At 49.3% G+C, this 15,594-nt stretch overlaps 6 protein-coding genes across 6 annotated transcripts; 5 read left to right on the forward strand and 1 right to left on the reverse strand.

Moving 5' to 3' along the window:
- Positions 1-51: 51 nt before the first annotated feature.
- AO090011000841 (uncharacterized protein) lies at positions 52-2,131 on the forward strand (the record flags this gene model as incomplete). The annotated part of the gene is made up of 4 exons (XM_023233131.1): positions 52-230; positions 252-301; positions 405-774; positions 829-2,131. 4 exons carry the CDS (start codon positions 52-54, stop codon positions 2,129-2,131), a joined length of 1,902 nt encoding a protein of 633 aa, XP_023093665.1.
- Positions 2,132-4,090: 1,959 nt separating this feature from the next.
- Positions 4,091-6,723, forward strand: AO090011000842 (anaphase promoting complex subunit bimA; the record flags this gene model as incomplete). The annotated part of the gene is made up of 4 exons (XM_001826363.3): positions 4,091-4,427; positions 4,521-4,694; positions 4,750-6,593; positions 6,652-6,723. 4 exons carry the CDS (start codon positions 4,091-4,093, stop codon positions 6,721-6,723), a joined length of 2,427 nt encoding a protein of 808 aa, XP_001826415.1.
- An 874-nt stretch (positions 6,724-7,597) lies between these two features.
- Positions 7,598-8,542, forward strand: AO090011000843 (1-acylglycerol-3-phosphate O-acyltransferase SLC1; the record flags this gene model as incomplete). Its single annotated transcript, XM_001826364.3, has 2 exons — positions 7,598-8,309; positions 8,376-8,542. The coding sequence occupies 2 exons, from the start codon at positions 7,598-7,600 to the stop codon at positions 8,540-8,542; spliced, it is 879 nt and encodes a 292-aa protein (XP_001826416.1).
- Positions 8,543-9,066: 524 nt separating this feature from the next.
- On the reverse strand, positions 9,067-10,098 carry AO090011000844 (4'-phosphopantetheinyl transferase family protein; the record flags this gene model as incomplete). The annotated part of the gene is made up of 2 exons (XM_023233132.1): positions 9,067-9,502; positions 9,560-10,098. 2 exons carry the CDS (start codon positions 10,096-10,098, stop codon positions 9,067-9,069), a joined length of 975 nt encoding a protein of 324 aa, XP_023093666.1.
- Positions 10,099-10,498: 400 nt separating this feature from the next.
- Positions 10,499-12,037, forward strand: AO090011000845 (pyridoxal 5'-phosphate synthase subunit PdxT; the record flags this gene model as incomplete). Its single annotated transcript, XM_023233133.1, has 4 exons — positions 10,499-10,746; positions 10,805-11,412; positions 11,829-11,945; positions 12,000-12,037. 4 exons carry the CDS (start codon positions 10,499-10,501, stop codon positions 12,035-12,037), a joined length of 1,011 nt encoding a protein of 336 aa, XP_023093667.1.
- A 652-nt stretch (positions 12,038-12,689) lies between these two features.
- Positions 12,690-15,525, forward strand: AO090011000846 (uncharacterized protein; the record flags this gene model as incomplete). Its single annotated transcript, XM_001826367.1, has 4 exons — positions 12,690-13,010; positions 13,071-15,182; positions 15,238-15,407; positions 15,468-15,525. The coding sequence occupies 4 exons, from the start codon at positions 12,690-12,692 to the stop codon at positions 15,523-15,525; spliced, it is 2,661 nt and encodes an 886-aa protein (XP_001826419.1).
- Positions 15,526-15,594: the final 69 nt, after the last annotated feature.

The following is a 15,594-nucleotide window of genomic DNA, read 5'->3' on the forward strand; positions in this document are numbered from 1 at the left end:
TTTATTGGAAAGACGTATACCTCTGGTCAAAATGTTCTAACAACCACCGTCATGCCCTATGCTCAAACATCATGGTCATCCGTTGTTTATTTTGTGAACAGCTGGCTTTGGCCACAAGTTACCGGTCTTTACTCGGAGAATGTTGAACCTCAATTAGTCAAAATCGGGCAGAGACTGGCCAGCTATCGTGAGGGAAATCAGCTGCGCAAGGTTGTGGATGAGGTTGACAAGTGAGTTTTTGATCCTAACAGTTACCCTCTGTTGGCTGACGTCGAGTACCACAAGCTCTTCGGAACAACTGGTTAGTGTTGTTCCTGCGTCATCAGAAACCAGCAAAATCGAATCAACTCCCACAACTTCTACAACGGTGGTTTCATCTACATCTCGCGCATTGTCCCCTACAGAATTGGCAACACAAACTCGCGAGAAGATTGAATCAGACCTGCGAACTTGGCAGGAAAAGTTTTCTGTGGCTGCGGATTTAGGTATCGAAGATCTTGAAGAGCGCCTATACGGACTTGTTGGGGGTTATGTAAATGGCGGGGCCGAGAATCATGGGAGGAGCCTTCTTACGGCTCTGGAAACCGCTGTGGAACACGAACTCTCGGCTGTCAAGCTTCGTATAGGCGAGTTGACTGAGGCTTTGCCTAGTGAACATTCTCCAGCGGAGCAAACGGCGCAAAGTGAACTTCTTAAGGACATCAGACAAGCCGCAGTCGTCATTAGGGATCGCGCTCATGCTATCCGAGAATGGCACAGCTCATTTGATCAGGAGTTAGTGCATCGTGTCTCTGCCGCAGTAAATTCTACCCTAGATGTGCTTGACAGTGTGCGTGACCTGGGGCTTCAGGAAATAGGGATGCGCTGGGCTTGGATGGATGGTGTTACCTACAAAGATTGGGCAAAATATCATGCACTGAAAGCACAGTTTGAAGATTGGAAGGGTAAATTCCGGAAGGTCGGCATGCGCCATCCAAAATTGGAAGATGCCAGGGCACTCTCTGATGATATCTTATCTCGTGGAATGGATGTTGCCGAAGCTGCTGCGAAAGAACTTGCCAGGCTGAAAGATGTCGGTAGATGGAAGATTGCGGCGCGGGAAGTGAGTGACAACTTCGATACTAGGTCCGGCTCTCCTCCTCCACGGCCAATGCCTAGTGAACCGTCTACACCCGCTCCCCAAGAGCATTACCTAGATGCAGACTCTCCAAATCACAAAGCTTCAATGCACCGTGAAACCGGCAACGCTAGCTCAGCGGCACAGGGTGCTGCGGAATCCGAAGACCAAGCGCTGGGTCTTGACGATGCACCTATAGCACATGACCATGTCAACTCGGAAGGGGTGGAATTATCGAACGAAGAACTAGAGCCGTCTGAAGCTCCTGCGGAATCTGGTGGTCATATAGAGACCGGTCCACTCAGAGCACAGCAAACCGACAGGGAGGAAGACACCACGAAATCAACTTGGGGTGTAGCTGCGGCTGAAGCTATGTCGAAACAAGGCGTACCTGAATTCGAGGAAGTTCCTGAAAATGTTTACAGTGCTCTAAACAGTGTTCGTAAAAACTATGCGGAAGTTGAAAGATCAGCTGGAGCGGGATCATCCCAGTCGCTCGAGCAGGAGGCTCACGAACAACCCGATGACTCTCAAAACCTTCATAAGCCGCAAGCTCCAAGCTCCTCGAGTGCTCATTACGAAGCTGTTGAAAACCTCGTCTCTGAGCTGCTCGCCGGGAAAGATCCTTCTTTTGTCCAGGACGTGATGGACAAACTACACGCTATTTATAGAACCTCACACCCCGCGTCCGAACCACAAAAAGATATTGTTGCAAACGATAGGGCCGCTTCCATTCCATTTTCACCGGCTACTAGCATGCGCGTTGGTGGAGACTCCGTGAAGGATAGCTATGAACAACCTGAGGCATTTACCCCTGTTGTGGAATCTGCCACTAGCAGTGCTGTTTACACCCCAAGTGAGCCTGCTTTTCCGTTGGAAAGTACACAGGAACAGCATGCAATGATTGCTACCAACGAAGGCGACTTGATTCTGGACGCCACTGAGACTGCCACATATCGTATACAGAACTCGGACGACAACCTTGAAGAGACGCCTGATAGAGACGGCCTATGATCCCAGAAGATACGCAAAGTTTGTTTGCTGCGAACCCAAGTTCCATATGAGTTGGAGAAATATATGGTTCGGTTCAAAGCAATATACTCATGAATGATATCCCTCTCTTTTGTTCCTTCCCACTAGCTTGATTATCCTAGCAGATTGACGATGACCTGACCTTACTTATTCCCCACATAGTTTTCTGCAAGTATGTTTTGGTACATTATATTGCTGATTTTTGTGTTTGCGCGTACTCCTGCAGCCTAATGATTGTTGTATATTGTTGTATACACTAGCACACCCGTGGTTTTGTAAGTCCATATATGTGCACGCCATTATCGTACATTCACCTGAGAACGTAATACAACACATTTTTCTTCATACTATGTCCGCCCAACATTTGAAGATATTGTACCCAAATTTTTCATAACGACGAGATATCCCATAGTGTACATGCAATAGTCGATTCCAACAAATCATCGATACTGTACTCGCTGGCCTCCTCTTTTCTCCATTTTCTTCTGCCTCTTACTCTCCGTAACAGCTGGTTCTGTTCCGCCCATCCCGGCAAGTCCGCTCTTCATTCCCGTGAACGTGGTATATGCCAGCCAGACGGAATACAGGGGCACCACAATCCACAGCCACCAGGCGCGATCGCCAAAGACACAGACCGCGCCAATACAGCCCCACGTCCAATACAAGACATCCCACATATATTCCGTTAAACCGGCCGCCCCAAGGTCCTCTCCAGGGGAGCGAAGTGAGCCATCAGCTGGATTATAGCGTGGACGGCCCAGGCGGTCCAGATAGAATTCGATAGCCAGAGTCGGACATGCAAAGGTAATATAAGGCGTTAACGAGCGGGGGCGGTTGAATATCCAGTGGAGAAGGAGGAAGGCCGCATGAAGACAAAGAGTAGTTATATGGGTACGGAGTAAAAGGGAGGCATTTCGAGTCGCGAGGGTTTTTGCTGCTTTCTTGAGAAAGGGTCAGCCCTTTATTTGTTATTGACATATGAGATCAGTGGGGAGTAGTGAAATCGAGGGAGACAAACTTGTGCCATGTTGAACGGTCCTGCAAAGATTAGTAGTACTGAGGATTAATTTAAGTCGTATCGTTTGATGTGTTCAGGATGAGTGTAGATGATTGCAGATCCTAACAATCGGTAGCTCCTTGCATATATTTGGTTGTATGTACAGAAACTAAGCCATACCTACTACCTAATCTTGACAGATCAAGATCGAAGCTAGTGCGGAAGCTCAACGTGGTATTTAGTTCGCTGGTGGGAACTTTTGGACTGACAGACGATTAGGGAATGGCGTTGCCCACCACAACCAGACAAGCGCCCGCGCCTCCACCAGCCACTAAGAGCGGTGCATTGAACTGCCGCCCCAAAACATCTGATGGCCGAAAAGACATCGTGACGACAATCAGGATCGCCTCTGCCACATCCCACTGCATCTCTCTTGGCGAGACTTTGCTGACCCCGCGCAGCTTTCCTCTTTCAACTGTTCGACCATCATTCGCGACATGCAATTTACTCTCCTCTGAATCTTAACCTGGCCCAAAGGGGCGTCACGAGTTGGCCGGACGTCATTCACTCTCCGAGACACGACCCTGTATAATATCGCGGGTAAAACAACTGAGGGATTCTGTGAAGGACGTAATAGGGGAACGTCTCTCAGAGCGATAATATCACTGATTTCTCTCTGTCGGCGGTCCTCTGGCTATTAACACAACTTTGGATCCGCGCATCACAAAGAATCTCGTGCTTCCCTCGTCGCCGGAATTTCTATCAAAGAGCGCTAGGTATCACATACTGCCTACCAAATGCTTGCTCTTCTTGAGTGAACATCTCCCTGATTATTCTCTACCTATCTACTCGAACCTCCGCCGTCATCACGACCGACACTGCGCCCCCGTTCTTAGATCGCCAAATTTCTCCGTGCCGCGAAGCCTAAACATTCACACCCCAACATGTCGCCGTCGACATCCCATATATCGGGCCAGTTGAGGCAGCTAATATACTATCACCTTGATAACAATCTGATTCGCAATGCGCTATTTCTTGCTGGTCGTCTGCATGCCTATGAACCTCGAACATCGGAGGCTTCCTATCTACTCTCCCTATGCCATCTACTCAACGGGCAAATCAAGGCAGCTTATGACTACAGCAAGAATTTTGGGTCGAGGGGTACTCATTTGGGCTGCTCGTATGTGTATGCGCAGGCGTGTCTAGACTTAGGAAAGTATCTTGATGGGATTGCGGCGCTGGAACGGAGCAAAAGCCTTTGGACTTCTAAGAATCATTGGAGTAAGCATTCTGTCCTTTGTTTCTCGCTACATTCATGGTGTGAACAATTTCGTCAATGTGGCTGAGGCTGATAATCTCCCGTCGATTGTATAGACAAACACAGCGAAACACGCAGGCAGCACCTACCCGACGCGGCTGCAGTTCTATGCTTGCAGGGTAAACTATGGCACGCTCATAAAGACCTCAATAAGGGAGTAGAATGCTATGTCGAAGCTTTGAAATTGAATCCTTTTATGTGGGATGCATTTCTGGGTTTGTGCGAGACAGGTGGGTTTTGGCGGCCTGCCTTATCTTTGTACTAAAAACTAATTGCCCTTTGAAGGTGTCAATATTCGGGTCCCTAATATTTACAAAATGAGCTCCGAACTACTTTCCGTTCTATCGTCATCACAGGAAGATATTGATCTTCCGCCTGACAAGGTTGCGCCTGCAGGTGGACCGCTGCAAACTTCAGCAAATGTGAATCCAAGCTTGGACCCCTTTATGTCTGCCGCATCCCGCAGTGACTCGGGCACTACCCATGGAAGCTCTGCCTTATGGGAGAAACTGAACGGAAGCACTGTCAGCGTGGCATCGAATGGAACATCAACACCAGCTGTTCGGGAAGGAACAGAAACCCCTGGTGGCCAGAGCAGTGAGTCTGATGACTTCCGCCTGGCTAACGGGGTTGGGGATACCTCGTGGGAACCTCCCTTAGCTCCAGCCAGAAAAAATCGCACGATTCAATCGATCGGGGCAGATCATGCAATGGATCCCCCGCCGAAAATGAAGCCTACGGGTATCAGACAAAGAACGAGAATGAGGGTTGAACAAGAGGAACAAACGACAACCCAAGTGGAAAAGGAATCTGTGACAGGATCTAGAGTTGGCGACCGCAAGCGAACGGTTTCCGGCCAGGTAGCTCATCCACCAGCACCAACAGAACCAGGAGCCCCTCAACGCCGCAGCGTACGTCTTTTCAACCAGATTAAGCCTACAACTAGCAAGCTCTCAGGCACGGCATTAGGCACAAAGGACGGCAGGGAACTCAAAAAGGTAAAAGCTACTGGTGCCAAGGGGCGTGCTACGGCAGCCACGGGTGTAGGTCGTGTTGTGAGCGGTAACAGGAAACATGTCGGCGAGATACACGAGAGCGATGGGAAAGAACATCGTCCGGTATCAACTGTTCATAGTGGGGCTACCAATGTTGCCTCTAAGGCCGCGACGATTGAAAAGTCGAAGTCCATTGAAGCTCTGACATGGCTGTTGGAGCTCTTCTCCAAACTGGCGTCGGGATACTTTGCTTTGAGTCGTTATCGGTGTACGGATTCTATACAAATATTCAATGCGCTATCTCAGGGTCAGCGAGAGACGCCTTGGGTTCTTTCGCAAATCGGGCGAGCGTACTACGAGCAAGCAATGTATTCAGACGCCGAGAAGTATTTCGTACGGGTGAGAAACATAGCACCGTCCAGGTTGGATGACATGGAGATTTACTCGACTGTTCTTTGGCATCTGAAAAACGACATCGAACTAGCCTATTTGGCGCATGAGCTAATGGAGGTCGACCGTTTATCCCCCCAGGCATGGTGCGCCATTGGCAATTCCTTCTCGCACCAACGCGATCACGACCAGGCCTTAAAGTGTTTCAAGCGAGCGACACAATTAGATTCTCATTTTGCCTATGGTTTTACCTTGCAGGGACACGAATATGTAGCAAACGAAGAATACGATAAAGCACTGGATGCCTACCGGCATGGCATCAGTGCTGATAGCCGCCACTACAATGCGTGGTACGGATTGGGCACCGTTTATGACAAAATGGGCAAACTCGACTTTGCTGAACAACATTTCCGTAACGCAGCAAGTATTAACCCTACAAATGCGGTGCTCATCTGTTGTATTGGTCTGGTCCTGGAAAAGATGAACAATCCAAAGGCAGCTCTAATTCAATATGGGCGAGCCTGTTCATTGGCACCACATTCCGTCCTTGCTAGGTTCCGCAAGGCTCGCGCATTAATGAAGCTGCAAGAGCTCAAATTGGCTCTAGCAGAATTGAAGATTCTTAAAGACATGGCCCCAGACGAAGCAAACGTGCATTATCTCTTGGGTAAGCTTTACAAAATGCTGCATGACAAGGCCAATGCTATCAAGCATTTCACCACGGCCTTGAATTTAGATCCCAAGGTAAGAATCATATCAACATTTACCATGGGGATAGGGTCACTAACACTTCTACCAATAGGCGGCACAATACATAAAGGACGCTATGGAATCATTAGATGACGAAGAGGAGGACGATGAAGATATGGCTTGATTTCTACGGCCTTCCTTTCCCCCGCCCCTGTCCCAAGCTTTCCTAAACTTCCGCACATGTGACTCTTTCTTTACCTTCCTCTTATTTGCTTCGGTTTCTCAACATTTGCTCTTGAGCCACGTTCCTGCTTGGGGTTCTAATTCATGACGGTTGGCGTTTTTCCCTATTTTTCTCCTTTCTGGGTCAAATCTGCGTGAGCATCAGCATTACACAGGCGTTAACAGGCCGGTTGAGTAGAGAGTGTGTTTCCCAGCATCAGGCTCTCGAAAAGGTGTCGAGGCTCTTGGTTCTGTACATTAGCGTGGGTTGGCTTTCTCGCGTTTTAGCTGCGAATGAGACATGAAGACACCAGGCGACAGATTCGTGGACATATACCGTCTGTCGTGCGAGGCATTTCCATAATCAATTCATCTTTATGCATATTCTTACATTTGGAGGAATTCAACCGAGGTAAAGCCAGTAAGACGCTCATCAAATGGACTGTCACCTGCACATCAGAGAAGAGAAGGCGGTGAGCGGTCCAACAAAATTCGCCAGAAAAAGGCGGAAGTGGAAAGACGACTGTTTGGTAGTTCTGTTTCACTGCATTCTTCTTCCTATTAGAGTCCCTAATATTCCTAATGTTCTTCTTCTAAGTGTTCCTGGGAGTCCTCGCTTTCTATTAATATTCACTTCGGCCATTGCCATGCCCCAACCGCTTTTGTGATTCTCCCGTGCACCTCTGCTGTTCCCGAGACTCTCTCGCCTGACCTCATCACCACTGGACAGTACCAAGTAAGGATGTGCCTTTCTTACCTTGGACCGCCTATATAGTGCTGACGCTCAACTTGGGAACTAGGGTCCTTCTTGTAGACAGCATCTTATTCTCCTCACCATGTCGTTTCTGCCCTACGTTGCCTCGGGCATTAGCTCGTTCGTCGTCGTCACGCTTTCACTTTTCACCCTGGGCCAGAAGATTCCCCGCGCAGCGTTCGTTGCTCGCTGCTTGGCCTCCTACGGTTCCCTTCTCCTATGTGCCACTTATGGCGTAATCGCTTCAATTGTCTTGCGCCTGGTCGGCTACGGACGGGTGTCGCAATGGGCCACCGCGCGCAGCTTCAAGTGGGTCATGCGGTATACAACCGGTGTACACTTTGACATTGTTGAAGGCCAGGAGCATCTCTCCACCCGGCCAGCGGTCTTTATTGGGAACCATCAATCTGAGCTAGATGTCCTCATGTTGGGTTCTATCTTCCCCCCGTACTGCAGTGTTACGGCCAAGAAATCGCTACGCCATGTGCCCTTCCTCGGTTGGTTCATGTCTCTTTCTCGCACTGTTTTCATCGACAGGGCCAATCGCCAGACGGCCGTAAAGGCATTCGACAGCGCTGCAGAGGAGATGCGCAACCACCGTCAGAGTGTCTTCATCTTCCCTGAGGGCACAAGAAGCTACTCGGACAAGCCGGGGCTGTTGCCGTTCAAGAAGGGCGCTTTCCATCTCGCTGTGAAAGCCGGTGTGCCTATTGTTCCTGTTGTTTCGGAGAATTACTCGCATGTTCTGTCTCCCCGGAACTGGAGGTTTAATGCTGGTTCAATCCAGGTCAAAGGTACGACTTTCCTATCCTCATCCCCTTTGAGCAAATGCATATGTGAGCGAGGCTGACCCATCCTAGTCCTCCCTCCCATCAGTACTGAGGGTTTGACTGCGGCTGATGTCGATGCCCTGACTCAGTCGGCTCGGGAATCCATGCTCAAGACTCTACTCGAGATGTCTGAGAAGAACGAAATCGAGGTTGGCAACTCGCATGCCAATGGTACTTCTACTGCCGTTGAGATCTGACCTCGTTGCAACTTTGAGTTATGACAATGACCCTTTTCTTCCTCGGCATCCCCTTCATCGAACGCCAGATGCACGCACCATTCCACGAACAAGTTGAAACGCGACATGAGACATGAATACCGGGCGTTGTTGTCCCCGTACCACCCGCTAATAATCATTGTCTTCTGTTCTCCAGTACAGATCCCGCGACAGAGTACTTCAAATAGTTTCTGTCTAGAGACGAGGGCCTAAGATTTGCATTACTTGTAGACATGAGAAACAACATGAGACAGAGCGGTCGGCCCTGATGAAACGTTCATTATAATCGGTTCCTATACCTAATGGATAGGACCTTTTCCTCCAAGGTGTATATAATGTCATCCGTTCAAGAGTACCGGGCCCCTCCCTCCCGCTGTATACTCTGGACCAATTCTGTATGTAGGCTACCAGATCAATAGAACATATCCACTTGCTGTTCAAATCTTACGTGCATTTTTATATAAACGTAGCATTGTGGCACGACTTCAGTGGGGACGAGACAAAACCTATTTCAGACATTGGCAAACACCCGTCGCGCAAGGTCTAACATCTTTCTCGATATCAATCTTTTCCAACCGCTGCCATGGATCTGCACCATCTCCTTCACTTCTCCACCCAATACCACCCCCTCTTGCCGCGGTAGCAATAAGATAATCATTCTCAAATGCAACCACCTCAAGTCTCACATCTTCCACCTCCTTCCCATACAGCCATGTCTTGACCCCAGTATACGGCTCACCCCAAGTATGCAAGTGCCGGCCTGCGGGCTCCGGCGCAAGAACATTCGTGAACACCAATTCTCTCAACCACGGCGCCAATAACGCTTCCCCTGTCATCTTGATATATGCTTCTTTCAACGCCCAGTAGGTATAGAACAACCGGAACCCATATTCCACAAGGCCGTCCTCGTCGTTGCCGATATGTGATGGTACTCCGTGCAAGCTTTTGATGGTATCCAGCTCTCGCTGGGAGAAGACTTCAGAGAAGATACCGACGAACTCTTCTAATGCTTGTCTAGTTTCCGGGGTGTTGCGGCGCTCGTTCACGCAGGTAATGTCTATTCCTACCTGAGGTATAGATGAGGCGGGTGTAGAGGTGGGATTGGGATTTGTGATGACATTGGTAGGCGCAATTGAGTCATTGTTGCTTGACGGCGGCAGAATCGTCCCTGCGAGAGCTACCAGGGATGCTTGATGGCTGACATTGAATTCAATGTTTGGAATTGGCTTGTCTGTAGCTGCGGTCTGGATGAAGCCTGCAGCGTTGAAGTACGGCCGATGATGCGGTGCTGGCGTTCGGCTGATGGTAATTTGATTCCATGGGATGCGACATGTTCGGTGGATAAAAAGATATTTCAGGAGATTGGATGCAAGGGACATATGCTTGTCTTTCAGGTGGTAGAAGCGTTTGGCCGACTCCTGGTCTGGTGGTTGGAGTGTTTCTAGTAGAGGGAGGGATGTAGTGGTTGCTGTTAGGTCCCGGGTATCGATATACCACCGTACCATGCAATTGCTGGACTCGTCCTGTGGTGGTTGCATGTTTAATGCGCTGGGGGTGGAATACTATGAAGCGGAGTGGTGAGACGTAGAGCAGCTTTGTTGATAGACTGAATCCGGTGCGGGGAATATTTATTCGCGAAGTATACAGGGTATAAAATAGAGCATAGTGTAGATGACTCAACCACCATCATAGATCCATTGTTATTAATGAATATCTCAGATTGGCCTATTGATTAACAGAACACTCAACTAGAAGCAGAGATTCATGATTCCCCGTACAGAATAAGCTGAGGTTACGTTTTCCAGATTGATCACCGTGCAGGAACGCCTTATCGTGCGGGGCGGCACGTGGAGATAACTCGGATATATGTTGATCCGGCGATATATACAGGCCGTGGCCAACACTTGACTCATCTTCTATGAATTAGACCGCCTTGAAATGAGCATCACCGTCGGGGTTCTCGCCTTACAGGGCGCATTCTACGAGCATGTACAACTGTTGAAACAGGCAGCGGCCAATTTGGCGACAGAGACCCACGCCTCGCCAAAATGGGAGTTCATTGAAGTGCGAACCCCGCAGGAATTGGATAGATGCGATGCGCTTATCTTACCTGGTGGCGAGAGCACCACTATCTCTCTTGTCGCAGCTAGGTCTAATCTTTTAGAGCCCCTGAGAGATTTCGTAAAGTATGTATTCTCAGAAAGCCTGCTCTGCTTCCAGAGACTGACCATTTATCCTCGATAGGGTCCATCGCAGGCCAACTTGGGGAACCTGTGCCGGGTTGATTTTGCTTGCCGAGTCCGCCAACCGGACAAAGAAGGGTGGCCAAGAGCTTATCGGAGGTTTAGATGTGCGCGTAAATAGGAACCACTTTGGTCGTCAGACCGAAAGTTTCCAAGCGCCATTGGATCTGCCGTTCCTGAACTCTTGCGGGAAAGACCAGCCTCCTTTCCCAGCCGTTTTCATCAGAGCACCTGTTGTCGAAAAGATATTGCCACACGAAGAAGGCATCCAAACAAGCGAGGTTGGAAGAGACGAGACTGTTGTAGCACCTTCAAAACACGTGAAAGACCAGGCGGCTCTGGACGCAATGGCAACGCAGGTTGAAGTGCTGGCAACACTTCCAGGCAGAGCCGCTAAACTGGCTAGTGAGGGGAGGAACATCGATGCAGACAAAGAAGCTGGAGATATCATTGCTGTCAAGCAGGGAAATGTTTTCGGCACAAGCTTCCATCCTGAACTCACCGGCGACGCTCGGATACATTCATGGTGGCTGCGCCAGGTGGAGGAGTCCGTGAGAAGGAGGAGGAAGCTTAGAGCAACGCTAGTTGATGCTTTGCATTATAGAAAGAGTTTGTATAGAAAGTTTCGTCGATAGATTGGGTATCGGATGTAAATATTCTTTTGTTGATGCCGTTCCTTCTACCAAATCAAAGAAATATAATGCATGCAAACGCCGTACATGCGCCAATCACACAAAGTCCCATCAATATTACCTACCCTTACCGTATTCTTCTTCTTCCCGTTGTCTCTGATCATCTGCATAAGCCCGTCCATAACCGCCACGTCCTGGGTCGTACTCTTCTCGGTATTCGTCGCGAACCTGCCCACCAGATTTACCACGACTGCATGGATGTTAGAAACAATTTTGCCTATGGAAAGTGAACGCCTCTCCACGTACCCGTATTGTCTTCCTTCCTCGAAACCAGGGTCAAGATCCGTCCGGATAATTCTCTCATCGAGCTTGGTGCCACCAACGTATTTCAAGCAATCCAACGCATCTTGATGTGTGTAATACTCGACGAAGCAGAAGCCACAGGGTGTCTTCGTAAATCGGTCGAGTCCCATCACAAGCCGTTTAACTTCTCCACATCTGTGTCTATCAGTTAGTATGCGATCTTCAGCACGGTCGTTGAGTGGTATCTGACTTTGAGAAAAGTTCATGAATCTGTTCCTCTGTTGTGTAGAAAGAACTAAAGTAGTTAGTAGATGAAGAGAGACCCATGTTAAACCGTCGACAAGACAATGGACATACAGATTACCGACATAAAGAGTGGTAGCATTTTTTAAGTTGTCGGTTGGATCTTCTGCAACCTTGTCCGCGTCATCTTGGCTGTACTTGCGCTTCTTGTTCTGGATATATAAGATACATGTTAGTTATTCCCGCGATCCAGCCAGTTGCCATTGAAGAACTCTTATGAAGCTAGACCTTTCCCAGGTAGTAGGCGCTCGGCCGATCGAGCCTCTCCACGGTGTTGCGTGGTGATACGGTCATTGTCGGGAAATAACGATTGAAATTCGATGATAGTTAAGTAAAGCCGCGATAATAATAGGTGAAGAAGAAGAATAACGGAAGACAATAACGGAGCAAGTTGAGCGCAGGAGGTTGTGGCAGATGCAGTCAAGGAAAGCTCACCAATGGAGCTTGTTCACGGAAACTTACGCTGCTCTTGGCGCGCGCCCGTTGTCCAGTGCTTCCACCAAAATTTCCCCAGACACTGTTCTGTTACCGGCGCATTCTCCCGCCAGGATTCCCAGCACTGTCACTTTCATTTCGCAACATTATCGCTGGTAGGGGTGGGAAGCATAACATTGAACCCAACTTCTATATGGAATAAATGTTTCGACAATGCCGAAAGTTATCAGTTATATACCTCCGTGGCTCTCACGCCCTTCTCCGGGAGCTTTATTGTTCTCAAGCGCGACCCCTAAAGCTCCAGAGAGTATTTCAGGCAAGCTTCGGCAAGAAGTTGATTACGCTGGGCCCACTCGCGTATTAGCAAAGAGAGGAAATGAAGCATTTACCGTGGTCGACAACCAGATCCGTTGGTCGAACCTAACGCGATTGAAGAACGAATGGCAGCAGCAGACAAGATCAAGGAAAGGAACTCCTGACCAGAAAGAAGACTCAGAAGGACAGTCGGATGCTAGCAACAATGTGCACTACAGAGTATGAGAAATCCTATTGCGGAATTTGCTGCTATTATAATATACGACTGACAACACTCAGATCTTGACAGTTCCGGTTTACGAACAAATCCGCCAACTCATACCATCCCCCAATGGCGCTTTTCTGGCTATCGTTGCGGACCATACGGTTCACATTGCCGTGCTTCCGGATCCTTCTCATTTGTCTGGAACTGACAGCTCGCCGATTCGTGTCAAGACCTACCAGCTTGGGCCTACAACGCACGTGATACCCGAGTCGCCTGTAGTATCAGCTTTATGGCATCCGCTTGGGGTTCACAGCAACCTTGGAGGCTGTATCGTTACCGTCACTGTAGATGCCGCTGTACGGGTCTGGGAGCTGGACCGAAATAATCAATGGTCTTTCGACCGTCCTACACTGGCGATCGACTTGAGAAAGCTGGTGGATGGCACCTCATCTGACGAGGACTTTTCGCCATCCGGCTTTGGAAAGAACAAAGGTTTCTCTGCTGACTATGTTGATATGGAAGTCGCATCCGCTTGCTTTGGGGGCACAGGCAGTGAGAAGGAGGACGCTTGGGCACCAATGACCTTGTGGGTTGCGATGAAACCGGGTGACCTTTACGCCCTTTGTCCGCTACTGCCCTCCAAATGGAGAGCCCCAGCTACTACCGTTCCTTCGCTCTCCGCAGCTATAATTCCGAAGCTGGCAGCTCTTGAGGAGGACCCCGCTGATTTTGAGGATGAGCTGACTGCCTGCCGGCAACAGTACGATTGGTTGACGGAAATTGATACCCAAGACCCCTTGCATGTTTACGAATCAGATACGGGCCCAGAGTCGGAAATCCTTACTCGCCCTGCCAACCCCAGCGCGATCCCCAGACTGCAAGGACCTTTCCGTATAGATACAGGAGATGAGGTCGATGACTTGGATCTCTGTGATCTTCATGTTATCGCGGCCAAAGTTGACGTCGATGCCCTCATGATGGGCGAGGATGAACTTTTGCTCGAGGACAATGGAGAGGACAAGCTGTCAGCTACGGTTATCTGTCTTTCTACGGGAAGTGGAAGGGTTCACGTTTGCCTGGAACTTGACGGGGTAGAGGGGCAGTGGCTTCCGAGGGCTAGAAAGAACGCCTTTAGTACCCCACTCTCGGAGCCGTCTGATCTAGTCTTGGTGGAGTCGCTGGACACTATGAGGGAAGGACAACAGTCGTTAAAGAACTGGCCTACATTTACGAAAGACGTCCATTCGAGATATGGCTTCTTCGTGACTACGGAGAACAATGTAACGTTTATTTCCCTTTCTTCATGGGTGCAGAGACTTGAGGCGGAACTTCAATCTGAGGACACAAGTGGCTCGGGCTTCCGGTTGGAGGTTCTCTGTGAGGGCACTGTGTCTCTGAGGGAACGCATTCTTCAGACAGACGAGGCCCATCAAATTGTGAAGGATCAACCAGACCATCTCCCTTCCTCGGTGGTCTATTATGATTATGACCTTGGCTACTTATTACTGACCTATCGTGGTTCTCATCCATATGCTGCTATCATGGATACTCCTGAAGTTTCTTTCCCAACACTGACAGAACCGAATCCGGAAGCCCATGTTCCTGGTTCCCCTGTATTGCCACCACGCCGGCCGCCTTATCAGGTTCCTGCTGTCTTCTACTCGGATTCTCCCCTGGAATTCTTCGTCGACAAACATATTCCACATCGCCAGCGACACACTCTCAAGGAACAAGTTCGCCTGTCCCCGGCGACGTTAGACCTGGTGGCCGCTGCACATAGGATTCTATCTGCTCACACCAACGCCCTGGAGAGGGCAGCATCAGACCTGTTTCGTCGGTGTGAACGACTGCAGGGAGAAATGCAGGAGCAACTGAAGCAACTCACTGATGTGTCCGAGCGAATCAAGGGTGTATCGAGCGAAATTGGTGAAGATGGAGAGCGGAAAGAGAACTCCAGAAGTGGCGAGGCCTTGGATAAGAGACTCCAAGCGGCGAAGGATAAACAGGAGCAGCTTGTGCAGCGATATGAGGCAATTCGTAATAAGGTTCTAAAGTCCGGTGGAAGACCACTCAGCGAGAAGGAGAAGGCTTGGGTGTCGGAAGTGGAAACATTGTCAGAGTCATTTGGAGATTCGAGACAGGAAGGTCGGGATAATGGTCAGCAGCTGTCTGAGAGACTTGAAACTGTGAGTTTTCCTTGCCACCAAGAGCATCCTACTAGGACGCTAAAAAACCCTGTAGGTGAAGGAAATCGCAGCCGACCTCCTGGCTGAGGCCAAGTCCATAGCAGTGAAGGCTCCCTCACCAACCGAGCCTGGTAGTCCAGCATCACCTGGAGGTTCTCAGCCTAGAGTTCCCCAGAGACTGCAGCGGGCCAAGATTGCAGATGCAATGAAAATGGTGGAACGAGAGTAAGTTTCCTTCCTGTCGGAGTTTTTGCGTAGCTTGTACTGACGATTCTTCCTATCCAGGTCTGCTGTTATTGAAGCGATTTCGTCACGTTTGGAGCGATTGAATGCAAGTATATGAAAGAGCATGAAAGAGCATGAATACGTAGTACTTGAAGTTCATAGTTGATAATACCTCCTGCAACTAAGA

The sequence above is a fragment of the Aspergillus oryzae genome, chromosome 7 (assembly GCF_000184455.2).
Source record: "Aspergillus oryzae RIB40 DNA, chromosome 7".
NCBI lineage: Eukaryota > Fungi > Ascomycota > Eurotiomycetes > Eurotiales > Aspergillaceae > Aspergillus > Aspergillus oryzae.